This window comes from Saccopteryx leptura, chromosome 13, assembly GCF_036850995.1.
Source record: "Saccopteryx leptura isolate mSacLep1 chromosome 13, mSacLep1_pri_phased_curated, whole genome shotgun sequence".
Taxonomy (NCBI): Eukaryota; Metazoa; Chordata; class Mammalia; order Chiroptera; family Emballonuridae; genus Saccopteryx; species Saccopteryx leptura.
The window spans coordinates 33,881,662-33,903,501 of record NC_089515.1 but is presented as its reverse complement, the minus strand read 5'-3'; the positions used below and the strand labels follow the sequence as shown (position 1 = coordinate 33,903,501).

At 41.5% G+C, this 21,840-nt stretch overlaps 1 protein-coding gene across 5 annotated transcripts in view; it reads right to left on the bottom strand.

Annotated features, from left to right (window-relative positions):
• Positions 1–21,840, bottom strand: part of MYOF (myoferlin) — a 184,013-nt gene that overhangs the window by 91,352 nt on the left and 70,821 nt on the right. For 3 of the 5 annotated variants that reach the window (XM_066355315.1, XM_066355318.1, XM_066355319.1), the window contains exons 13-19: positions 20,152–20,255; positions 17,597–17,665; positions 17,454–17,497; positions 14,518–14,600; positions 10,758–10,796; positions 8,352–8,476; positions 6,722–6,838 (exon numbers count right to left, since the gene is read on the bottom strand). In XM_066355315.1, coding sequence (XP_066211412.1) covers positions 6,722–6,838; positions 8,352–8,476; positions 10,758–10,796; positions 14,518–14,600; positions 17,454–17,497; positions 17,597–17,665; positions 20,152–20,255 — 581 coding nt within the window. The remainder of the gene's footprint in view (positions 1–6,721; positions 6,839–8,351; positions 8,477–10,757; positions 10,797–14,517; positions 14,601–17,453; positions 17,498–17,596; positions 17,666–20,151; positions 20,256–21,840) is intronic. The other 2 variants (XM_066355316.1, XM_066355320.1) reach the window with 1 other exon arrangement.

The window sequence follows — 21,840 nt, the reverse complement described above, 5'->3', positions numbered from 1 at the left end:
GAGAGAGAGAATGAGAAAGAGATCAATTTGTTGTTCCACTTATTTATGCATTCATTGGTTGATTCTGACCAGGGTTCCAACCTACCACCTTGGCATATCAGGACAATGCTCTAACCAACTTTGCTACCTGACCAGAACTCCTTTTGCTTTAATTTACATGTAGATTTTTAGCAAATATAATTCTAAGCCCAATAATGAGTGTTGAATTAAATGCCAGTGAAGAATGTTCTTTTATTTATTTATTTATTTTTATTTTTTATTTTTATTTATTCATTTTAGAGAGGAGAGACAGAGAGACAGAGAGAGACAGAGAGGAGAGACAGGGGGGAGGAGCTGGAAGCATCAACTCCCATATGTGCCTTGACCAGGCAAGCCCAGGGTTTTGAACCGGGGACCTCAGCATTTCCAGGTCGACACTTTATCCACTGCGCCACCACAGGTCAGGCCAAGAATGTTCTTGAATCTAGCAGTTTCCCTTGCACTCATACAAGTGGGCGAAGAAAGAATGCTCATTGCAGCACTGATTGAAATAGAGGAAAAAATGAAAACTATACAAACATCTATTAATAGGCCCCTCATTAAACAAATCAGGTTATATCCATAGAAGGACTGAAAGTTCATAAAATATTTAGGTATGGCCATATGTGCAAACATGAAAAAAAGGTACTTAAAAATGAACCCATTAAAAATATATTTTGAGCCTGACCAGGTGGTGGCGCAGTGGATAGAGCGTCGAACTGGGATGCGGAAGGACCCAGGTTCGAGACCCCGGGGTCGCCAGCTTGAGCGCGGGCTCATCTGGCTTGAGCAAAGAGCTCACCAGCTTGGACCCAAGGTCGCTGGCTCCAGCAGGGGGTTACTCGGTCTGCTGAAGGCCCACGGTCAAGGCACATGTGAGAAAGCAATCAATGAACAACTAAGAAGTTGCAACGCGCAATGAGAAACTGATGATTGATGCTTCTCATCTCTCTCCATTCCTGTCTGTCTGTCCCTGTCTATCTCTGCCTCTGTAAAAAAATAAAATAAAATAAAATAAATAAAAATATATTTTGATATGGGCATATGCATGAAGAAAATCTAAAATAATATAAGTCAAGCCCGACCAGGTGGTGGCGCAGTGAATAGAGCCTCGGACTGGGATGCGGAAGGACCCAGGTTCGAGACCCCGAGGTCACCTGCTTGAGCGCGGGCTCAACTGGTTTGAACAAAGCTCACCAGCTTGGACCCAAGGTTGCTGGCTTGAGCAAGGGGTTACTCTGTCTGCTGAAGGCCCACAGTCAAGGCAAATATTGAGAAAGCAATCAATGAACAACTAAGGTATTACAATGAAAAATTGATAATTGATGCTTCTCATCTCTTTGTTCCTGTCTGTCTGTCCCTATCTATCCCTCTCTCTGATTCTCTCTCTGTCTCTGTAGAAAAATAAAAAAAATTAAAAATTAAAAAAATATGTCAAATCGTTAACAGTTATGTTGAAGAATATAGAGAGATTATGGTTTACTTTACTCTCATACTTTTTTTTTTTTCCTGAAGTTGGAAATGGGGAGGCAGTCAGACAGACTCCTGCATGCGCCCAACCAGGATCCACCTGGCAAGCCCACCAGGGGCCGATGCTCCACCCATCTTGGGGTGTCACTCTGCCGCAATTAGAGCCATTCTAGCGCCTGAGGCAGAGGCCACAGAGCCATCCTCAGCACCCGGGCAAACTCTGCTCCAGTGGAGCCTTGGCTGCAGGAGGGGAAGAGAGAGTCAGAGAGGAAGGAGAGGGAGAGGGGTGGAGAAGCAGATGGGCGCTTCTCCTGTGTGCCCTGGCCGGGAATCGAACCTGGGACTCCTGCACGCCAGGCCGACGCTCTACATTTTTAACTGAATTATTTAATCAGTAATTTTCTAATTAGAACCAATAAAAACTTTTAATGTCAAATTTAAAAATAAGTAAAATTAGGTGAACTTATTTTTCTGAAATAGAAATCAAACATTTTTAAAATTACTGGTTTACTGAGTTGTATGAGTGTGTGAGATTTGAATATAGGGTCAAAAATAACCACACTAAACATTTATCAGCCTAGAAGAATGACCAGGAACCTTGAGGTTTTCTTTCACTTGAACACAGAAAGTCTCTTCAATCCACATTCTGTCTCAAATCCTCGCTCAGACAGCTTCTCTTCTTCTTTATGGATCATAGCCCTACCTACCTTTGCAACCTTCAGGCAAATAGAGCCATGCAATGGTTTAAGTTTCTGTGCTTGATTATATTCTTGGGATTCTGCTATTTAACACTATCTACATCGAGAGTTTATTCTGGATTCCTGTTGGTACCCAGTCTCTGTATGCACTGGCCCAGCATGAGGGTGAGGACACCAGTGGTGATTACAATGTAGCCATACTGGCTATGTACTCCACTGGTGAACTTGTGAGACCCATGAGTTACAATATTCAAATTGCATGACAAATCACTCACCACAGCAAGTTTAGTTCAAAAGTTTCTAAAGTTGAGAACTCTCAGCTCTATAGTCATTCAATTTGAGATTTGAAGGCCACATGGCTATCAAACTTGGACATATAATGACTTTTCTGGTGTTGTATTTTTTTTCCATTGCTACCTTCTTACCAATTTGTGTACCATAATCAAGCAGGAAGGTAGTGATACCTTTTCACCTGTGGGAAGCTAATAAAAATTACTTGATCCCTGTAGGATATTTATTAACTGATTTTCTTTCCTTGCTTACTCATCCATACCATGGCCTTTATGCTATGAAATGAATCACAATCACGGCTGGGTCTTCTGGCTTATCTGAAGCAAGAATGTGGTCGTTCATTTACAGAAGTACTTAGAGAACTATTTTGGATTTTTTTTTTTTTTTTTTTACATGTGGTAAAACACACATGACATAAAAATGTTCTCATCTTAACCATTTTTAAGTGTATAATTTGCTGGCATAAGTACTTTCACATTTTTGTGTTACCATTACCACCATCCCTCCACAGAACTTTTTTGGACTTAACAAAACTGAAACTCTGTACCCATTAAATATTAACTCCCCATTCCTACCTACTTGCAGTTTCTATGAGTTTGACTAGTCTGGGTACCTCATATAAGTGAGTCGAGCAATATTTGTCCTTTTGTGACAGCATAATGGCCTCAGGTTTAGCCATGTTGTAGCATGTATCAGAATTTCCTTCCTTTTTAAGGCTGAATACTTCACTGCATTGTTAAAAAAAAATAAACTGAGGCATATTAAAATTTTATTTTAGCAAACATCTATTAGAATCATGCAGCAACAAACCAGAAGTGGGTAGGGGTGCCTCAATGACAGGAGCATGAGCAAAGGCTTTTTTTTTTTTGTATTTTTCTGAAGCTGGAAACGTGGAGAGACAGTCAGACAGACTCCTGCATGCGCCCGATTGGGATCCACCTGGCACGCCCACCAGGGGGTGACGCTCTGCCCACCAGGGGGTGATGCTCTGCCCACCAGGGGGCGATGCTCTGCCCCTCTGGGGCATCGCTATGCCGCGACCAGAGCCACTCTAGCACCTGGGGCAGAGGCCACAGAGCCATCCCCAGCGCCCGGGCCATCTTTGCTCCAATGGAGCCTTGGCTGCAGGAGGGGAAGAGAGAGACAGAGAGGAAGGAAAGGGGGAAGGGTGGAGAAGCAGATGGGCGCTTCTCCTGTGTGCCCTGGCCGGGAATCGAACCCGGGACTTCTGCACGCCAGGCTGACACTCTACCACTGAGCCAACCGGCCAGGGCAAGGCTTTTATAGGGCAGATGTGGAAGGTAGGCAAGAAAATTATTTGATTGGTTACAGCTTAAGTGGTTGCATTATTTGGGAAAGCCTATTTGTGATTTGTTGCCTTTTGGTTTCTATGTCTTAACCTTGAGGTATTTATAGGCTTAGATTTTGGTTTGCTTACATAGGCTCTTATGGCACTGCAGCCACCTCAGTCTAGTGGCCTCCCTGTCTAATTCATTTAACAGTATGCATATACCACGCTCATCCACCAATGGGTTTATGGGTGCTCTCCACCTTTTGCCTATTGTGAATAACACCAATATGAACATGGGTGTACAAATACCTATTTGAGTCCCTGGCTTCAATTCTTTTGGGTATCTGTACAGCAGTGGACTGTTATCATATGATAATTCTACTTTTAACTTCGTGAGGACCTTTGAAGAATGCCTGACAGCGACTTTAGCTTATTGTCTTAAAGAACTTCAGGACGTCCCATGGTTACAATATCTCCATTTTGGTAAAGAAAATGTCAGTGTAGTAATAATTGAAACCTCCAATCGGATTTCATCAGAAACCTGTTGAGTCACAGTATTTTTTTAAAGTCTGTCTAAAACATTGGTTTTTAACCTTAGCTTCACAATGAATCACCTCAAGAGCTTTAAAATATACTTATATCTGGGCCTTACTTCCCAAGATTCTGCTGGGGCATTGCGAATTTAAAAGTGTCCCTACGTTAGTCCACTGTCACTTTGGTAGAGAGGGGATTTTGTCACTTGTTTGGAGTCCTCTTAACATTCCATAACTAAGCCCCCCTAAACCAGGGGTCCCCAAACTTTTTACACAGGGGGCCAGTTCACTGTCCCTGAGACTGTTGGAGGGCTAGACTATAAAAAAAAACTATGAACAAATCCCTATGCACACTGCACATATCTTATTTTAAAGTAAAAAAACAAAATGGGAACAAATACACTATTTAAAATAAAGAACAAGTAAATTTAAATCAAGAAACTGACCAGTATTTCAATGGGAACTATGGGCCTGCTTTTGGCTAATGAGATGGTCAATGTCCGGTTCCATATTTGTCACTGCTAGCCGTAACAAGTGATATGACGCGCTTCTGGAGCCGTGATGTGTGTGTCCCGCGTCACTGGAAGTAGTACTGTACGTGAGCGATGCTGCGCTTTGCTCACTGACCACCAATAAAAGAGGTGCCCCTTCCAGAAGTGTGGTGGGGGCCGGATAAATGGCCTCAGGGGGCCGCATGTGGCCCGCGGGCCATAGTTTGGGGATCCCTGCCCTAAACCATCTATGGTTCAGATATGCTGTGGAAATTCTGGATTTGGTTTGAATTGTTGTGTGAAAATTACAAAGTAGAAAGTTATTTGTGGTCTGACCAGGTGGTGGTGCAGTGGATGGAGCATCGCACTGGGACACAGAAGACCCAGGTTTAAACGCCCAAGGTCACCGGCTTGAGTGTGGGCTCATCTGGTTTGAGCACAGCTCACTAGCTTGAACCCAAGGTCGCTGGCAAAGGGTCACATGCTCTGCTGTAGACCACCATCAAGGCACATACGAGAAAGCAATCAGTGAACAACTAAGGTGCCACAATGAAGAATTGATGCTTCTCATCTCTCTCCTTTCCTGTCTGTCCCTATCTGTCCCTCTTTCTATGTCTGTTACAAAAAAAGAAAGAAAGAACGAAAGAGAAAGAGAGAGAGAGAGAGAGAGAGAGAGAAAGAAAGAAAGAAAGAAAGTTATTTGTGTTTGTCAAAACTTATATAACATAACTTCTTTTTTTGTAAACCATTTAAATGGTATCAGAGAGGGAAGGAGCAAAAGTCTAAAACATAATTTGAGGCTGAGTCAGGACAAAGGAAAAAGTGATCAGTTAATGGAGTCATCTGTTCATGCAGGGGCTGCGGGATTGGAGCAGGTGCGGGGAGGGAGGTTCTATGCAGGAGCAGGGAGGCCAGCTCTGCCTGCACCTCTCCAGGGGCCATGATTCATTCCATCAGCACTCTCCGGAGTTCCCCATGAATAACTTGCAGTCACCTGCAGAAGCCCTGACAGGACCCTCATGCTGCAGGCTCTGGACTGAGCAATAATTCAGTCTTCTGGCCATCACTACAACTCCCAACAGAGCGGCTACACACTGTGAGCAAGTGGCTCAAGATGGAGCAGCGTCTTGGACCACTCTGCAGGTCCAGACTCTAAGAGGGACACCCCTAGCACCTGCTCACCTGCCCCAGAGCAAGGCTGTGCTGGAGTAGTGCACCTGAGAACTCAACCCTTCCCCCAGCCCGCTCCCACCTCCCTCTGCCCTCCCGGCACAAGGAGTGGCAAGTAAAAGGAATCGTCAACACCATTTAGGGAAGTCGGGAGCCTTAGCTTTTGTTAGGGCCCTCCTTTCCTTGGGGCAAAACTTCTACAACAAAGAAAGTTAGAGCATGTAAATAATGGTCTATTATTGGACACAGATGGGTGTTCCTTCCTTTTTAGGGCCATGGGGCTCTCCTGATCATCAATGACCAGTGCACTGCATTTTGTAGGTAGAGTTGGTATAGGAGAGAGTTTTAGAAGTGAGTTTGGGGAAGGGGGTGATTTTTGTCAAGCAGGATGGAGGGCAGGTAATAGCTCTTGAAGGTGGCTATGAGCCAATAAGGCATAGAATAGTAAGGATCAAGGACACTATGTCAAATAAAATTGCACAACTAGCCATCTTTGGTCTGTGTACTAAACGTGGATGACAACTGGTGATGAGACAAGTTTTATCGCTCCCATTGGGCTATTGTAGATAGGTCAGTGGGGTGTTGAAAGGCACCTGCGATGACTCAGGTCTCTCTCCAACTCTGTCACAGCTCACTCCCTAGTCCCTGCATGTTCCCTTCAGGCCCATTTGCTCAGGTAGGCCGCATCTAGCCATCCCACCACCAACCTTCTAAAACACCCTTTTCTGGGCTAAGCATCACCCACACTCCAACATTTACCTCAACAACCAGCAGGTCATCAGTTGAAATGGGCTGAAGCTTTTTATCCGGTGGCGTCTTTTCAAGAAGAGTGCTCAGTTCAACCAAGACTCTGCCTCTGTAGGCAACTCCTTCTCCCTGGAAGGCAATAACACCGGGTTAGTCCCCTAGGCATGAACAACAGCAAAGAGAAGGTCTCTACTCCTGCTAATCCAGCTACAAAAAGTTTCTCTGTCCACATCATTAAACTCCAAATGAGCCTGTCAGTAACTCTCTCAAGCTGGATTTAGGTCAGGGGTCCCCAAACTACGGCCCGCAGGCCACATGTGGCCCCCTGAGGCCATTTATCCGGCCCCCGCTGCACTTCCGGAAGGGGCACCTCTCTCATTGGTGGTCAATGAAAGGAGCACATTGACCATCTCATGAGCCAAAAGCAGGCCCATAGTTCCCATCGAAATACTGCTCAGTTTGTTGATTTAAATTTACTTGTTTTTTATTTTAAATATTGTATTTGTTCCCGTTTTGTTTTTTTACTTTAAAATAAGATATGTGCAGTGTGCATAGGGATTTGTTCATAGTTTTTTTTTATAGTCCGGCCCTCCAATGGTCTGAGAGACAGTGAACTGGCCCCCTGTGTAAAAAGTTTGGGGACCCCTGATTTAGGTGTTTGGTATCTGAAAAAAGAAGAGCCAACGACTTCAGGAGCATCCCACACAGAGCTGGGGGAGAGCCAGGGCTGAAAGAAATCTTAGCCATGATGGAGGTCACAGGCTTTTAAGGATCCAGAGGGATTCCTGGAGGCTGGGGTTGGCAGGGGAAGGGCCCAAGGTATCCAGCACTGCACTTCAGCAGAGCATCTCTGCATTTAGCTACAGTAACTAGGCTCCTTTTCTCGTCTTTGCAGAATAGGAAGGCTGCCATGTTGGCAACCAGGGCAAATCTCAGAGCAGCCAGGAAGTAAGAGAGGAAGACGTTCTGGGTGCAGCTGAATGTGAGGATGAACATCAGATACTCCCCCCACCATACCCAGCAGTGTTGGCAAAAAGACTCTTCTGGCGAGGAAGGGAGGACTTCTACCTCCACAGCCAGCCCTCCGCCCTCCTCTTTCTAGCGCTTTTTCTTTCCACCCCATTCCCTTTCTGGGTTTTGGGAGCTGACTAAAAGATACTAATTTGGATTCTAATATAAAAGAAAGATCATTTCCCATCTCTGTCCTACATGTCTTCACCTACAAAATAAAGAGATTGGATAAGATCAGAGATAGCAAAGGGTTTCATCAGGTGTGCATATCACCTCTAATCATTTGGTAAATTCCTAGAACATGGCATTGAACAGAATTCTGAGGCAGCACATTTCCTTATTAGCAAAGAGAACCAGCGTTGATCATTGACATCTGTTCTAAGTATAGGAGTAGGGAATGGCCACACTATGCACTTGCAATTAGATGACCTACAGATCCCTTTCGATCCTTGCATTCTGAGACATGCGAAGCATGAGACGTCTGTCCTTCAACACTTGATTAGTTATGTGATAGGTCAATGTGTGTATGGGGGGGGGGGTGTCTCCTAACTACAAGACTTAATTACAACCATATAAGAAGGAATCTAATTAACGGTGCTCATTAATAACACATCTTAATTGAGAAACTAACCTTTCCAGTATTTAGCTCATCATAGGGGTCTGGGAATCCTGTGTACTCCCTGGGGCTTCCATAAAGGTTCAGATAACAAGGTCCAAATGTTGGAATAAAGCCCACCTCTGTTTCTCCAGTATTTGCTGAAAAATAACATCAGCATTAGATTTTAAGCCTTTAACACTCAATCTGTTGAAATAATTATTAGTTATTAGTTAGCTGAGTGAGACATTTTCCTCCATTTTGTGAGTTAGTGGTATTAGTGGAAATTATAAAGACTTGTGAGATTCACCATGTTTCACTTTTCTTAATGCTATAAAATAGTAAATAAAAACATTTGAGGTAGTTCAAGTCAATACATTATTCTTAAAAAAGATAATGTTATTCAAATGAAAGAATATTAAGACTTTCAAAACGATCTTCACATTTTTTGCAAGTTTATAATTGATATCATGTTAAACATGTCATTGGAAACTGAGGTAAAGATTATATTGTTTTGGGAAGTCATTTAAACAATGTGTATCAGATTAACTTTGTTCCAAAAAATGTCATTTAGTCTCAAGTTAAAGTATATAAGAGATTTAAAATTTACATATGTAACAATGAACTGCCTGCCTATGGTTATAAGACCATATAATATTCATAAGCAACAAGAAGCCCCCATTCACTGTTCTCTGTCTCTAATGAACAACCTATATGCTTCTTATTTTTGTTACATGGTCTTAGCAAGAGTATTCCCCAAATGAGGGTTACTTGAGGGCAATGTTAGGACACAGCAGTAGTCAAAGTGAGATTGTTGGTGAATATTGGGAAATGTAAGACCTACAGGGGTTTGATAGATGACAAAACTCTCAAAACCTCAGTGTGCTCATCTATTAAAGCAGTGGTTCTCAAAGTGTGTGCCAGGGCGCACTGGTGCACCCTAGAAGATTTCCAGATGCACCCTATGTATTCCAGAGAAATATGTGCCTGTTGGGGACCAAAAAACCAACAGGGTTTTTGGAGTTTAGGTTTTTGGGGGACAGAGGTGTGGGGAATTGGCTGTAAGCTGACAGTCTGCCCAACCCTCCACCTCACTTGCCTGATTAGGTCGCAAAAGGCTGTTAAGCTGTGGTGCTGGATTGTTTACACTACCCTCCATGTTCCCCGGAAAGACTGGAGGCAAGTTTCTTCTATCCTTTGTTTGGTGTAAAGTTAAGATGATATGTATGGTGGGGGTTTTGGATTGATGATTAAACATAAGGAATTGTCTCTTGAAGCCTTTTGGATTTCTATAAAAGAATATGTGGCAATTGTATGTTCAAAAAGCTTTGAACATTTTACTAAAATTTTCAACATCCTATTTATGGAAATTAAGATTTTCTATTCTCACACAATTAAGAGTAAAAAGAGAGGAATTCTTCAATGTGTTGATGAGGAAATGAGAGTTTGCCTTTCAAATATATGCCCAAACATTGAAGAAATCTCTAGGACACATCAGGCTCCTGTTTCTCATAAATACAAGAATAAAAAAACTTAACACATTTGCACTGGGACCTGCCAAATTTACTAAATCTTACTAAGAATGTATCTATATATATAAAAAGATAACATTTTTGTTGTTTTTTTATTTTTTAACCCCTCTTTTTTAGGAATTCTAAAAAGCATAACTCAAAAAATATAATATAAAAAATGTTTTTTAACGTCAGAATAAATTTAATTTTGTTGTATCTATTTCATTTAATTACCAAAAAAGCATGCTTGGACTTTATATTTTTTCTTTAATATTTGACTTAATTATTATAACATATTTCTCAGAAATTTGTATATAGTCTGCCCACAATTATCTGTAGGATTTTAAATGTACCCCGACTTCAAAAAGTTTGAGAACCACTGGATTAAAGGAACAACATCTGCCCTAGGAGAGTTGTGATGGTCAAGTGTGAGAGCATTGAGCAAACTTGCAAAGAATGGCCAGAGCTGTGCAAACCGAAGGACAGGTATGATCCCTCATATTTGGGAGATGAAGACCTTCAAGGTACAAAGTAGAAAACAGTATCTTCCAACCTAGAGATCCATGTTGAAAGTGGAGAAAAGTTATTTCATACATTTCAAACAACTGATTTAGTGCTCCAAATCTCTATGTATTGAACATAAACAACAATAACAAAAAAGTGTTATATCTCACAAGCAGTTATTTACAATGAAGTCAAATAAGGTGGTTTGCATCTAGGTGAGCACATGATACATGTAGCAATGCCTGGTTAGCACAGGTGTTTTAAGTTTAGTCAGGCAGGACAACCATACAGCAATAATGCAAGTGATTTGTTAAGACAGAAAAATGTAAAAGACAAACACATTCTAAAGGCAATCTAGTGATAAAGTCTTAATAAGATATTAGTGAATAAGAAGATCTAGAAGATAGCAATATTACAAAGCATAAACCTGTATACGATGCAGCCCCAGATCCCGAAGATGAGCAATCTACATGGTAAAAATACAATTGGTTAAACAACAAGAGAAACACAACGTTATAAAAGACACATTGAAAATGTTAACCAAATCCAGTGCTGGGTAAGTGGTTTAGCAACACCAAAAAACTCCCAAATTCAGACCCAAACCACATAACGCTTTTGTAATTTTACACAAATCTCACTGGTTAAATGAAAATAGCTCAATACTTTGTGACGATATGAAATAACCCAATCTCTCCAGGCCCAGGACCACCAGGTATCTGAGAAGAATCAGCTTCTCATCACTAGAGGAGGCCTGGTGACATTATAAATACTTCGAGTTTTTAATAAAACATTTACTTGTTTTATGTCTGGTTTAGTTGACACCAAGGCCAAAAAATCCAAGTTAATGTATTCTGAGAGTGTATAAGTGAAGGCCTGGAGCTGTTTCTTTTGGGGAAATACCTGCTGCTCATTTTTATTTTGAGACCCTGTAACAGTCTGTCCACAGGGCCTGTGATGAGAAAAGATCTCAGAGACAGGGCTAAAACTAATAATTTCTGTTTTTATGGATGAATGGCTATTACCACCATATCACTAAGAAAAAGGTTTGTCTCAATATTTCTTTTTTTTTTATATATAATTTATTTTTTATTCATTTTAGAAAGGAGAGAGAGAGAGGAGAGAGAGAGAGAGAGAAGGGGGGAGGAGCAGGAAGCATCAACTCCCATATGTGCCTTGACCAGGCAAGCCCAGGGTTTCGAACCAGCGACCTCAGCATTTCCAGGTCGACGCTTTATCCACTGTGCCACCACAGGTCAGGCCTCAATATTTCTTGAATAAATCTTTTGGTAATTATCTAATGACTTCTCAATAATGATAAATGAATTTAATCATTTTTACCCTCCCTCCATAGAGTAATAGCATAATTTCTAATGACTCCTTTGGTTACCTTTAACTGATAGATTTAATCTAGTCTTGAACCAATCTTTATCTAACCAATGATTTCATCCAGTCTTTATATCTGGATTCCTCCTTGATAAAGAAAGGCTAGTAGCCCACCTGCCTCTTCCTCATTCCGCTTCTAACCTCTATCCTCTGTACTTTCACTTGTACCTTGTAATGCAGGGGTCCCCAAACTTTTTACACAGGGGGCCAGTTCACTGTCCCTCAGACCGTTGGAGGGCCAGACTATAAAAAAAACAACTATGAACAAATCCCTATGCACACTGCACATATCTTATTTTAAAGTAAAAAAAACAAAACGGGAACAAATACAATATTTAAAATAAAGAACAAGTAAATTTAAATCAACAAAATGACCAGTATTTCAATGGGAACTATGCTCCTCTCACTGACCACCAATGAAAGAGGTGCCCCTTCCGGAAGTGCGGCAGGGGCTGGATAAATGGCCTCAGGGGGCCGCATGCGGCCCACGGGCCGTAGTTTGGGGACCCCTGTTGTAATGGGTGCTGAAATTTACATTCTGTTTTAGAGATTTGACTACAGGCTAAGAAGAAAAAGAAAACACAAAAGCAATGAATACTGCTTATGTTATGACAACCAGATAAATATTGTTTTCTGCAGAGAAAAGGAGAGTTGTAATTATATTTCCTTTGTGCCCACTTTCCAGCAGCATGGTTCCCTCAGCAGAGATTGCTCAGATGAAATCTGTTTCTTAACTTGTACCATTAAAAAAAAATAATAATGGTACATATGGCCTTCTATTTGGACTGCATCTTCTTTGTTTAGATCTTTGTTTTTCTTGGCATTTCTAATTGCATTTCTTTTTCTTCTTGAGAGAGAAAATCTATAGCTTCACCATATCTCTATCATTTTCCAGATTTTTATTCATGCTATCTATTAATTAAATTAAGAATATGTTTTTAATTATTTTTATTTATTTATTCATTTTAGAGATGAAAGAAAGAAAGAAAGAAAGAAAGAAAGAAAGAAAGAAAGAAAGAAAGAAAGAAAGAAAGAAAGAAAGAAAGAAAGAAAGAAAGGAGAGAAGAGGGGGAGGAGCAGGAAGCATCAACTCCCATATGTGCCTTGACCAGGCAAGCCCAGGGTTTTGAACCAGCGACCTCAGCGTTCCAGGTCGATGCTTGATCCACTGCGCCACCACCAGTCAGGCAAGAATGTATTTTTAAAATACTTATAGGCCCTGGCCGGTTGGCTCAGTGGTAGAGCGTTGGCCTGGCGTGCAGAAGTCCCGGTTTGATTCTCGGCCAGGGTACACAGGAGAAGCGCCCATCTGCTTCTCCACCCCTCCCCCTCTCATTCCTCTCTGTCTCTCTCTTCCCCTCCCGCAGCCAAGGCTCCATTGGAGCAAAGATGGCCCGGGCACTGAGGATGGCTCCTTGGCCTCTGCCCCAGGCGCTAGAGTGGCTCTGGTCGCAACAGAGCGACGCCCCGGAGGGGCAGAGCGTGGCCCCCTGGTGGGCGTGCCGGGTGGATCCCGGTCGGGCGCATGCGGGAGTCTGTCTGACTGTCTCTCCCCGTTTCCAGCTTTAGAAAAATACAAAAAGAAAAAAAAAAAAAAAAGAAAGAAAAAAAAATACTTATAAAGTCCTCTTTTGAACAAGATGAGGATGAGAGATACCTTAGGTTTCCCAAGACAAAACCTTGTCTCAAATTCTCTCACTTTGCTCAATTTGTTTAATCTAATGGCAATTATAAGAATTTTTGTTACTCTTATTTAGGCAATAAAAAATAAGCTGTTGATATTATTAATGCATAAAGCTAAATTTTTTCTTTTACTATTTTAATTTTTCTCCTTCATTCTCTATTTTGTACAAGTTCTGACGTATGTACAAAAAACCATAATGCCAGGTAGAGGCAACTAGTTCTCAGCAGGGAAAACAACAGAAGGAAAAGCATGTTGGTTATCAATGCCTGTTAGCATGAAAGGCACAAAAACAAAATACACATTGTCTTAGGGAGCAGAGATTACATGGTTCATTGCCACCTGACCTCTTTGTTCCTGTCAAAGAAATCAGATAGGAAACTGAATATTATTTTATATTTGGGTGGAGTTGTTTCAATGCAACTCTAAAAAATAAGGTACTCAGCACTCTGTACTGACACTCAAAAATTTATAAAACAGGCCCTGGCCAGTTGGCTCAGCGGTAGAGCGTCCGCCTGGCGTGCGGGGGACCCGGGTTCGATTCCCGGCCAGGGCACATAGGAGAAGCGCCCATTTGCTTCTCCACCCCTCCCCCTTCCTCTCTGTCTCTCTCTTTCCCTCCCGCAGCCAAGGCTCCATTGGAGCAAAGATGGCCCGGGCACTGGGGATGGCTCCTTGGCCTCTGCCCCAGGTGCTAGAGTGGCTCTGGTCGCAACAGAGCGATGCCCCGGAGGGGCAGAGCATCGCCCCCTGGTGAGCAGAGTGTCGCCCCCTGGTGGGCGTGCCGGGTGGATCCCGGTCGGGCGCATGCGGGAGTCTGTCTGACTGTCTCTCCCCATTTCCAGCTTCAGATAGAAAAAAAAAAAAAATTATAAAACAGCTACTGGGAAAAAATTGGGGAATGGGAGCAAGAAAGCTAAAGTCTTCACACTGTTAGTTCCTTTAATTATTAATTACTAATTAGTGGTTTTGCTGGTCATCACCAAACATCCCTGAAATACTTCACTAGGTTTATCATATTTGGCTTTTAAGAACCAACTGCATTGCCAGGCGGCCGCCCCAGCTCACTCCTTCTCTGGAGATCCTGCAGCCTGTGTTGTTCCAGCTTTGCCGTGTGACTTACCTTCCACTTCTCCACCAGAGGCAGCAATTTTAGAAAGGTGTAGATATGTTGTTCCAACTACATCATTTTTGGTAAGACGGTCCCTGTGTATAAAAAATTGGTTAAGGCCTCCCCTTATGAGGGTATATTTCATTTCGATAAAATAAAACAAAAAAAATAAAATAAAAAATAAAAAATAATAATAAAACAGAATTGGAAAAAAACCTAAACCTCAGACACCATCCTGTTCAGTGGGTCTCAAGTCTTACTGCACTTTTAAAAAAAAAATCGATTGGAAACTCCTCACCTTCATCTCTTACTCAAGCTTTTGATTCACTAAAAGCAGGGGTGAAGAACAAGTCTGCATTTATAACAAGTATTGATAGATACATGAAATTCCAACTGCCCTTTTGTTGTTCCACCGGGCTGCCTGACCTCACCCTAACTTACTGAACAATCGCCCCTGAGGCAGAAAAATTCCAGAAAGCTGAAATCGTAAAACAGTAAAAGGGAACATACCAGAACTTTTGACTCAGTACCCCCTCGGGCTCTCCCACATGCTATAAAATTCGCCCCTAGTCTGTAACTGGTGCCCTTCTCCCCAGAGAAGTGCCCGGCAGGGTTCCTTTCTTCCTTTCAATAAAGCCTGTTACTCTGGTCTTTTCGGACTCCCATGGATTCCAACAAGTATATTTCCTAATTGATTCTGTTGTAGATGGTCTTCCAAGCATTCTTTAAGAAACTCTGATCTAATCGAACAACTCATTTCAGTTATAGAAACTGAGATTTTTTTTTTGAGAGAGAGAGTTGAGAAGCATCAACTCATAGTTGAGTCACTTTAGTTGTTCATTGATTGCCCCTAATCCAGTAACCCCTTGCTCAAGTCAATGACCACAGGATCATATCTCTGATCTAACACTTAAGCCAGTGATGCTGCATTCAAGCTGGTGAGCCTGAGCTGAAGCCAGATGAGCCCGCACCTAAGCCTCAGAGTTTCAAACCTGGGACCTCAGCATCCCAGGTTGATGCTCTATCCACTGTGCCACCACCTGGTCAGGCTGGAAACTGAGATTTTTTACAGAAGTCATGAGATTTGCCTACAGCCATACTCAATACTGTTGTCATGAAATGAATGAATCAGTTATAAGCACATGACATAATGAGTGTAAAATAATCATATTACATAGAATAAGTACATGTCTAATTTTTTTTAAAATTGTAGAAGAGACACAAGATTTTTCATTAGTCCTTCACAATTTAAAAAAAATTTTCTTTTATTAATTTTTAGAGAGGAGAGAGAGAGAGAGAGAGAGAGAGAGAGAGAGAGAGAAGGAGGGAGGAGCAGGAAGCATCAACTCCCATATGTGCCTTGACCAGGCAAGCCCAGGGTTTTGAACTGGCGACCTCAGCGTTCCAGGTCGACGCTTTATCCACTGCACCACCACAGGTCAGGCTACATGTCTAATTTTATCATGTTCATATTAATTACTACGATGGTTTAATAAGTACAATGGGCTATATCTAAGGGTCCTTCATAGGAAGAAAAATCTTTTTCAACAATTCAAATACTTATGGAGCACTACTGCATGATAGATGTTAGTTTTCTGACTACAGTTGCTCGCCTAGAATCTAAATCTTATTATCTATATGGTTGGGATAAATTTGCCCGCTGTAAGTATATATAACTTTGTGTATATTTTTGTGGGTATCTTAGTCTCTGAGACTAACTCATGAAATGTCTCTGGTTGGGCACATAACAGGTATAAAAATAAAGTTTACATTAATAACCTCGTCTCTGTTTAATTCCTCCTCTTCTTTATTCCATCTGGTGGCACACCCACTCTGAAGTTTAAGACCCATGGAAGGGAGGAAAGGCTCACTATTCTGAGAAAAGATTATACTATGGTATAATAGGTATAACAGCATATATTATAGTAATATTATATATGACACACAGCATCAGGCTAAAATAGACTTACAGTTATTTATATGGAAAATGATACAATAATAATATAAGAATAGACTCTGTTCATGTACTCAAAACTGTAAATTTATTTTTGACCCACTTTGTATGTTATATATATATATATGATATATTACATAGTACATAATATTAGGTTATAGAAAGTGACTAGCTAAACACAGTTGGTATGAGAGCTTGTGTCTTTTCTGTCCATCCAGAAGGGTCTAAAGACCCTTTAAAAATCTTTAGCTTTCCCTCAAGGTACTGTGCAAATATTCTACAGGGTGACTGTGAGCAAGTTACCTCTCTGAGCTCCAGTGTCTTTATCTGTAAAATGAACTACTAAAAGTCTCTATTCAATAGGGTAGCTCTACAGACTAAATGGGATAATGTAGATAAGGCATGAGGCACAACACCTGGCACTTAGCAGGGCTCAAAAAACAGTAGCTAACTAACATCATAATAATCACAAAGATTACGATGATGATATTGCCATTTCCACTCTCAGAGAGCTACAGGTCGCTCATTGAATGCCCTACCTAACTAGAACATTCCCGAAAATGGTCTCCTTGTGGCCAATCATTGCTAGGAGGTTGGTCTAGTAAAAAGTCCATCAGAACCTTTCAATAAATTTCCAGCATTCAGGTAGGTAGCTCTGTCCATTTTCCTTTGTAATAATAACAATAACAAAGTGTTCTGGTGATTCTTCCCAAGACATGGTTTACTCCATTTTGGAGGTCAATTTTGGCCAGCCTAAGGGTATTTAATTCCTTATCTTAGGGTATTTTCAGATCACTTTTTCCTTCTTTGTTTATGAGCAGTTGAACTAAGATATTCAAAACTTTTCTGTAATAGCACTATTATTATTTTTAAAGGAAACAACCAATTCTAAGAATAGTTTATTCCTCCCCTCTGAAAGAAAAGCAAATATACTGAAATCCAAATGTTTAATTCTTTAATTTTGAATTAAACACAGGTTCACTTTTTAACTCACCAGTCATATACTGTTAGTTTTATTTTTTCACACATTGAAGGAAACTGTTTAAAAGAAATAGAAAAAAGTAGTTATTTCTCAACTTATTCAGAAACTATTAAAATAAGTATCCTGACTCTTTGTGAAAGAAAAGAAAGTCAAACCTTAATCTGCAGATTAACGATTTGATTCCACTCAGGGTTTGCATTTTTCTCAATTATATTTGTGCACACCTGCAAAATCATCAAAACAAAAACAGTAGGTATTCAAGTTTCTACTTTCTAAAAGTTTACAATATATGTATACTAAATTATGAGCCTAGTTTACTTAGAAGTTATATATTTAGTAAGCTGGTTAAAGTATTTTTTATAATGATTTGTTTTTTATTTGTGTGTTCATTTGTTCGTTTGTTTGTCTAGGGGAGAGGAGGGGAGATAGTGAGGCAGACTCCTGCTTGAGCCCTGACCAGGATCCACCCAGCAACCCCTTCTGGGGCTGATGCTTGAGTACTGAACTATTTTTAGCATCTGAGGCTGATGCACTCCAGCGGAACTATCTTCAGCACCTAGGGCCATGCTTGAACCAATTGAGCCACTCACTGGCTGTGGGAGGGGAAGAGGGAGAGAAGGGGGAGAGGAAGGAGGTAAGAAGCAGATGGTTGCTTCTCCTGTGTGCTCTGGCTGGGAATAGATCCCAGTCTCCACATACCGGGCTGACACTCTATCCACTGAGCCACTGGCCAGGGCCTGACATGGGTTTAACAATTATCTTTGCTTCTTCTGTATACTAAACTTTGTTTTCAATTGCCAGATTTCTAATATTGTGCTACGTAATGATGCAAAATTAATGTTTATTGAGCACTTATTATATAATGCCTAATAAACATCTCTTCATTAACATGTCCAAACAGGTCTTTTATCCTGCCCCACCAACCTCTCTTTCTTCTCTGCAAACTAGCTCCTGTCTCAGCCTTTCCAGCATCATTCACCAAGTGACTCAGGCTTCCAACAAAGTCAGCCACCTCTCTCCCCATCACATACCTCATCCAGTCCATTAGTAAATCCTGACACCTTATCTTCATGTAGATCTTTATCTCCTCCAGTCCCTGCAGCTGCCTCCTCTCTGGGTCTTCACTTCCTCCTCTACCTCCCCACTTTCATGTCACTCTAAGTAGCATCCTCCATGAGCTCCACAGTGATGCTTAGAATGAAGTCCACATCCTTCCTCTGGCTGCTAAAGCACTACTGCCCCAGCACCCAGATCTCTCTGACCTCATCCTTTCCCTTCCTCCTTACTCACTTCCTCCAGCCACCTGGATATTCTTTGGCTGCAAATGTGTCTCTCTTATCTGCTATTTTGTCTGTTGGGGAGCCGCCCCACCCCACCCCCAGATCTCTGCATCATCTGGGCCTCTACTTTCATCACTTCCCTGAAGGTGTCCACATGACATCCTAGCAAAATGCCCCTTCAACACCAGTCACTTGTTCCCTGCTTTATCGTCTGTACTTGTAGTAAGTAGTTAGCACTATCCCGAATTATTCAATTTCTTGTTAACTTGTTTATTGTTGTCTCTTCTATTACAAAGTAAGCTCCATGAGAGCTATGACTGTCTAGCTCACTTCTGTACCCCAGCACATGGGACAGTATCTGACACTAAATAGGTTCCCAATAGTTACTTCTTGAATTAATAAACCCTCCCAACACTCCTATGAGATTCTTCTTATCCCCATTTGTATTTCAGAAAAATTGAGGTTCAAAGGTTAAAGTATTGGCCTTAACTGCCTATGGAGTGGGGTGAAATCTGAATTTAAATCAGGCCTCATCTCACTCCAGAACTCAGGACTTCTCTGCTGCTCTCCACTGACTCTCCTAGGAAATAATAGACTGCCCATGTGTGTGTCATTGGCCAAACCTCACTTTCATAAAGAAATGGTTCTACTACATAGAAGATACTAGTATTGCATGCTTATAACTGTTCATGGTGCAGTGTTATTCTACTGTGAAATCCCACTGTCCAATCTTTGACCATCTCTGTAGGTAAAAATGATGATTACAGGTATTCCTATACTATGAACCTCCTACCAGGCATCCCCAAACTACGGCCCGCGGGCCGCATGCAGCCCCCTGAGGCCATTTATCTGGCCCCCCCACCGCACTTCCGGAAGGGCCACCTCTTTCATTGGTGGTCAGTGAGAGGAGCACTGTATGTGGCGGCCCTCCAACGGTCTGAGGGACAGTGAACTGGCCCTCTGTGTAAAAAGTTTGGGGACCCCTGCTCCCAGAGGACCAGGATGGGGTTCCCATGCCTGACGCTCCAGTGTCACTGGGCATGGGAGGTGAGAAATGTGACAGAGGTGGGCAGCTGGGCATTGAGGGGCTAGGCCCGAGTGCATTTACCAAGGATTTTAACTACTGGCTAAGGAGCTCGCCCAAGATTAAGATAACACTTGAACCCGGGAAATAATTAGTGGTAGCTTTTACTGTTTTAATTTTTCAAAAGCTTGAATTTTCCCATTTGGGGTCCTGCATACTTTCCACTCTAAAGTAAACTCGGGGCGGAGCCTGGCATGTTCAGACTCAGCTAATCTGTGGTCCTGCTGAGGGCCCAGCTCACTGGGAAGCAGCTTTTACAAAGAATTAGCAGGAATGCACTCCCACAAGAGCACAGTGGTTTCTATATTTATTTCCAGAGGCATCTGCATTTATAGCACATACAAACCTTTTTTCCAGCAAAAGAAACTTCTACAAAGGGATCTACTAGGTTCTTCTTATCTGCATTGCCTCCAAATATTTCCTTGACCGTCTGAGAGAAGGCGTCATCCACTGGAAAGTGTCACACGGCAGAAAGTAAATCTAATGCTCTTCATAGAAATTGCTCAACAAAATGAAAAATGTTCTTTCATCCATCAACACAGTTGCAATGAAAATTGTTCCCAAAAGTAGCACGGCATTACAGAAATCTTTTGTGTCTTAGTTGAGGAGAAAAGGTTTTCTCCCCAGAGTTTTAAAATCAATAAGAGCACCTTGAAAATTAAATTGATAAATGACTGTGTTGAGAATCAATAATTTATTGAGGAAAAAGTAGAAATACAAAAGTTCATTCAGAGAGGGTAAGAGACAATTCTCCAACTCAGGCCTGGTTTCAATCTGGAAAAGGTGCTTTAGGTCAAAATGATAGAATCTGACTTTTTCAGAGAAAAATTTAAGGAAATTTGACATAATCATAAATCACACATTTAATCAATTATGATCTCTGTTTTAACAAACTCAAAAGTAAATCAGAGATCAATTAAACAGGTAGGACTATTGATGTGAGCTTTAATTTATTTTCTTCTTTTAAGATATTTCTGAGGAAAAGATGGTATGGTGAGGCATCACAGGGTCTCTGAAAAGGGAGGAGGCGTTCCAGGAAAAGCAGCCAATCCTGACGAGATCCATGGCCTGAGCAGTGAGTGCTGCCCCCTGGGGACTCAGAGAGCAGTCCCTTGTCCCAGGGTGCAGCCGGAAGCACACAGGCCGGGCCAGGCAGCAAGGATGCTGGGCAGTGCCAGGGACATCACTGAGCCTGTCTCTGTGCATCTTAAATGCATCCAATCTCTTAGTACACTTAGCTCATATACAACAGTGACTGACTTTTAGTTATTGACCCTTAACCACCCTTGGCTCAGCCACTTTTATTTTTTTTTTTTACTTTTATTTATTCATTTTAGAGAGGAGAGAGAGTTAGAATGAGAGAGAAAGAGAGAGAGAGAGAGAGAGAGAGAGAGAGAGAAAGGGGGGAAGAGCAGGAAGCATCAACTCCCATATGTGCCTTGACCAGGCAAGCCCAGGGTTTCGAACCAGTGACTTCGGCATTCCAGGTCAACGCTTTATCCACTGCGCCACCACAGGTCAGGCGGCTCAGCCACTTTTAATAATCTGATAGCAAACACACTTATTTGTTTATAAAATTCCACATTTTCATTCAGGATGAAAGAAGTTGGGAGTGCTGACTGCTGACCTCTCTCTAGTATTCTCTAGAACAACAACAACAAAAAGGTAAGAAGACAGGGGACATTGAAGAAAGAAGGGATGGAGCAGAATGGGCTAAAAGTCTCAACAAAATATTTGTATCAGTGACCACTTGGCTACCTCATGAAATAGCTCAGGTAGCTTGCAAAGGGGCCAAAATGAATGAAAATACATTTATGAAAGCCTTTAAGGGAAAAAAAAATGTGTATATATATATATACATATATATATATATGTATATATATATATACACACACATATATATATACATTTTTTTTTACTTTTATTTATTCATTTTAGAGAGGAGAGAGAGTTAGAATGAGAGAGAGAGAGAGAGAGAGAAAAGGGGGGAAGAGCAGGAAGCATCAACTCCCATATGTGCCTTGACCATCAACTC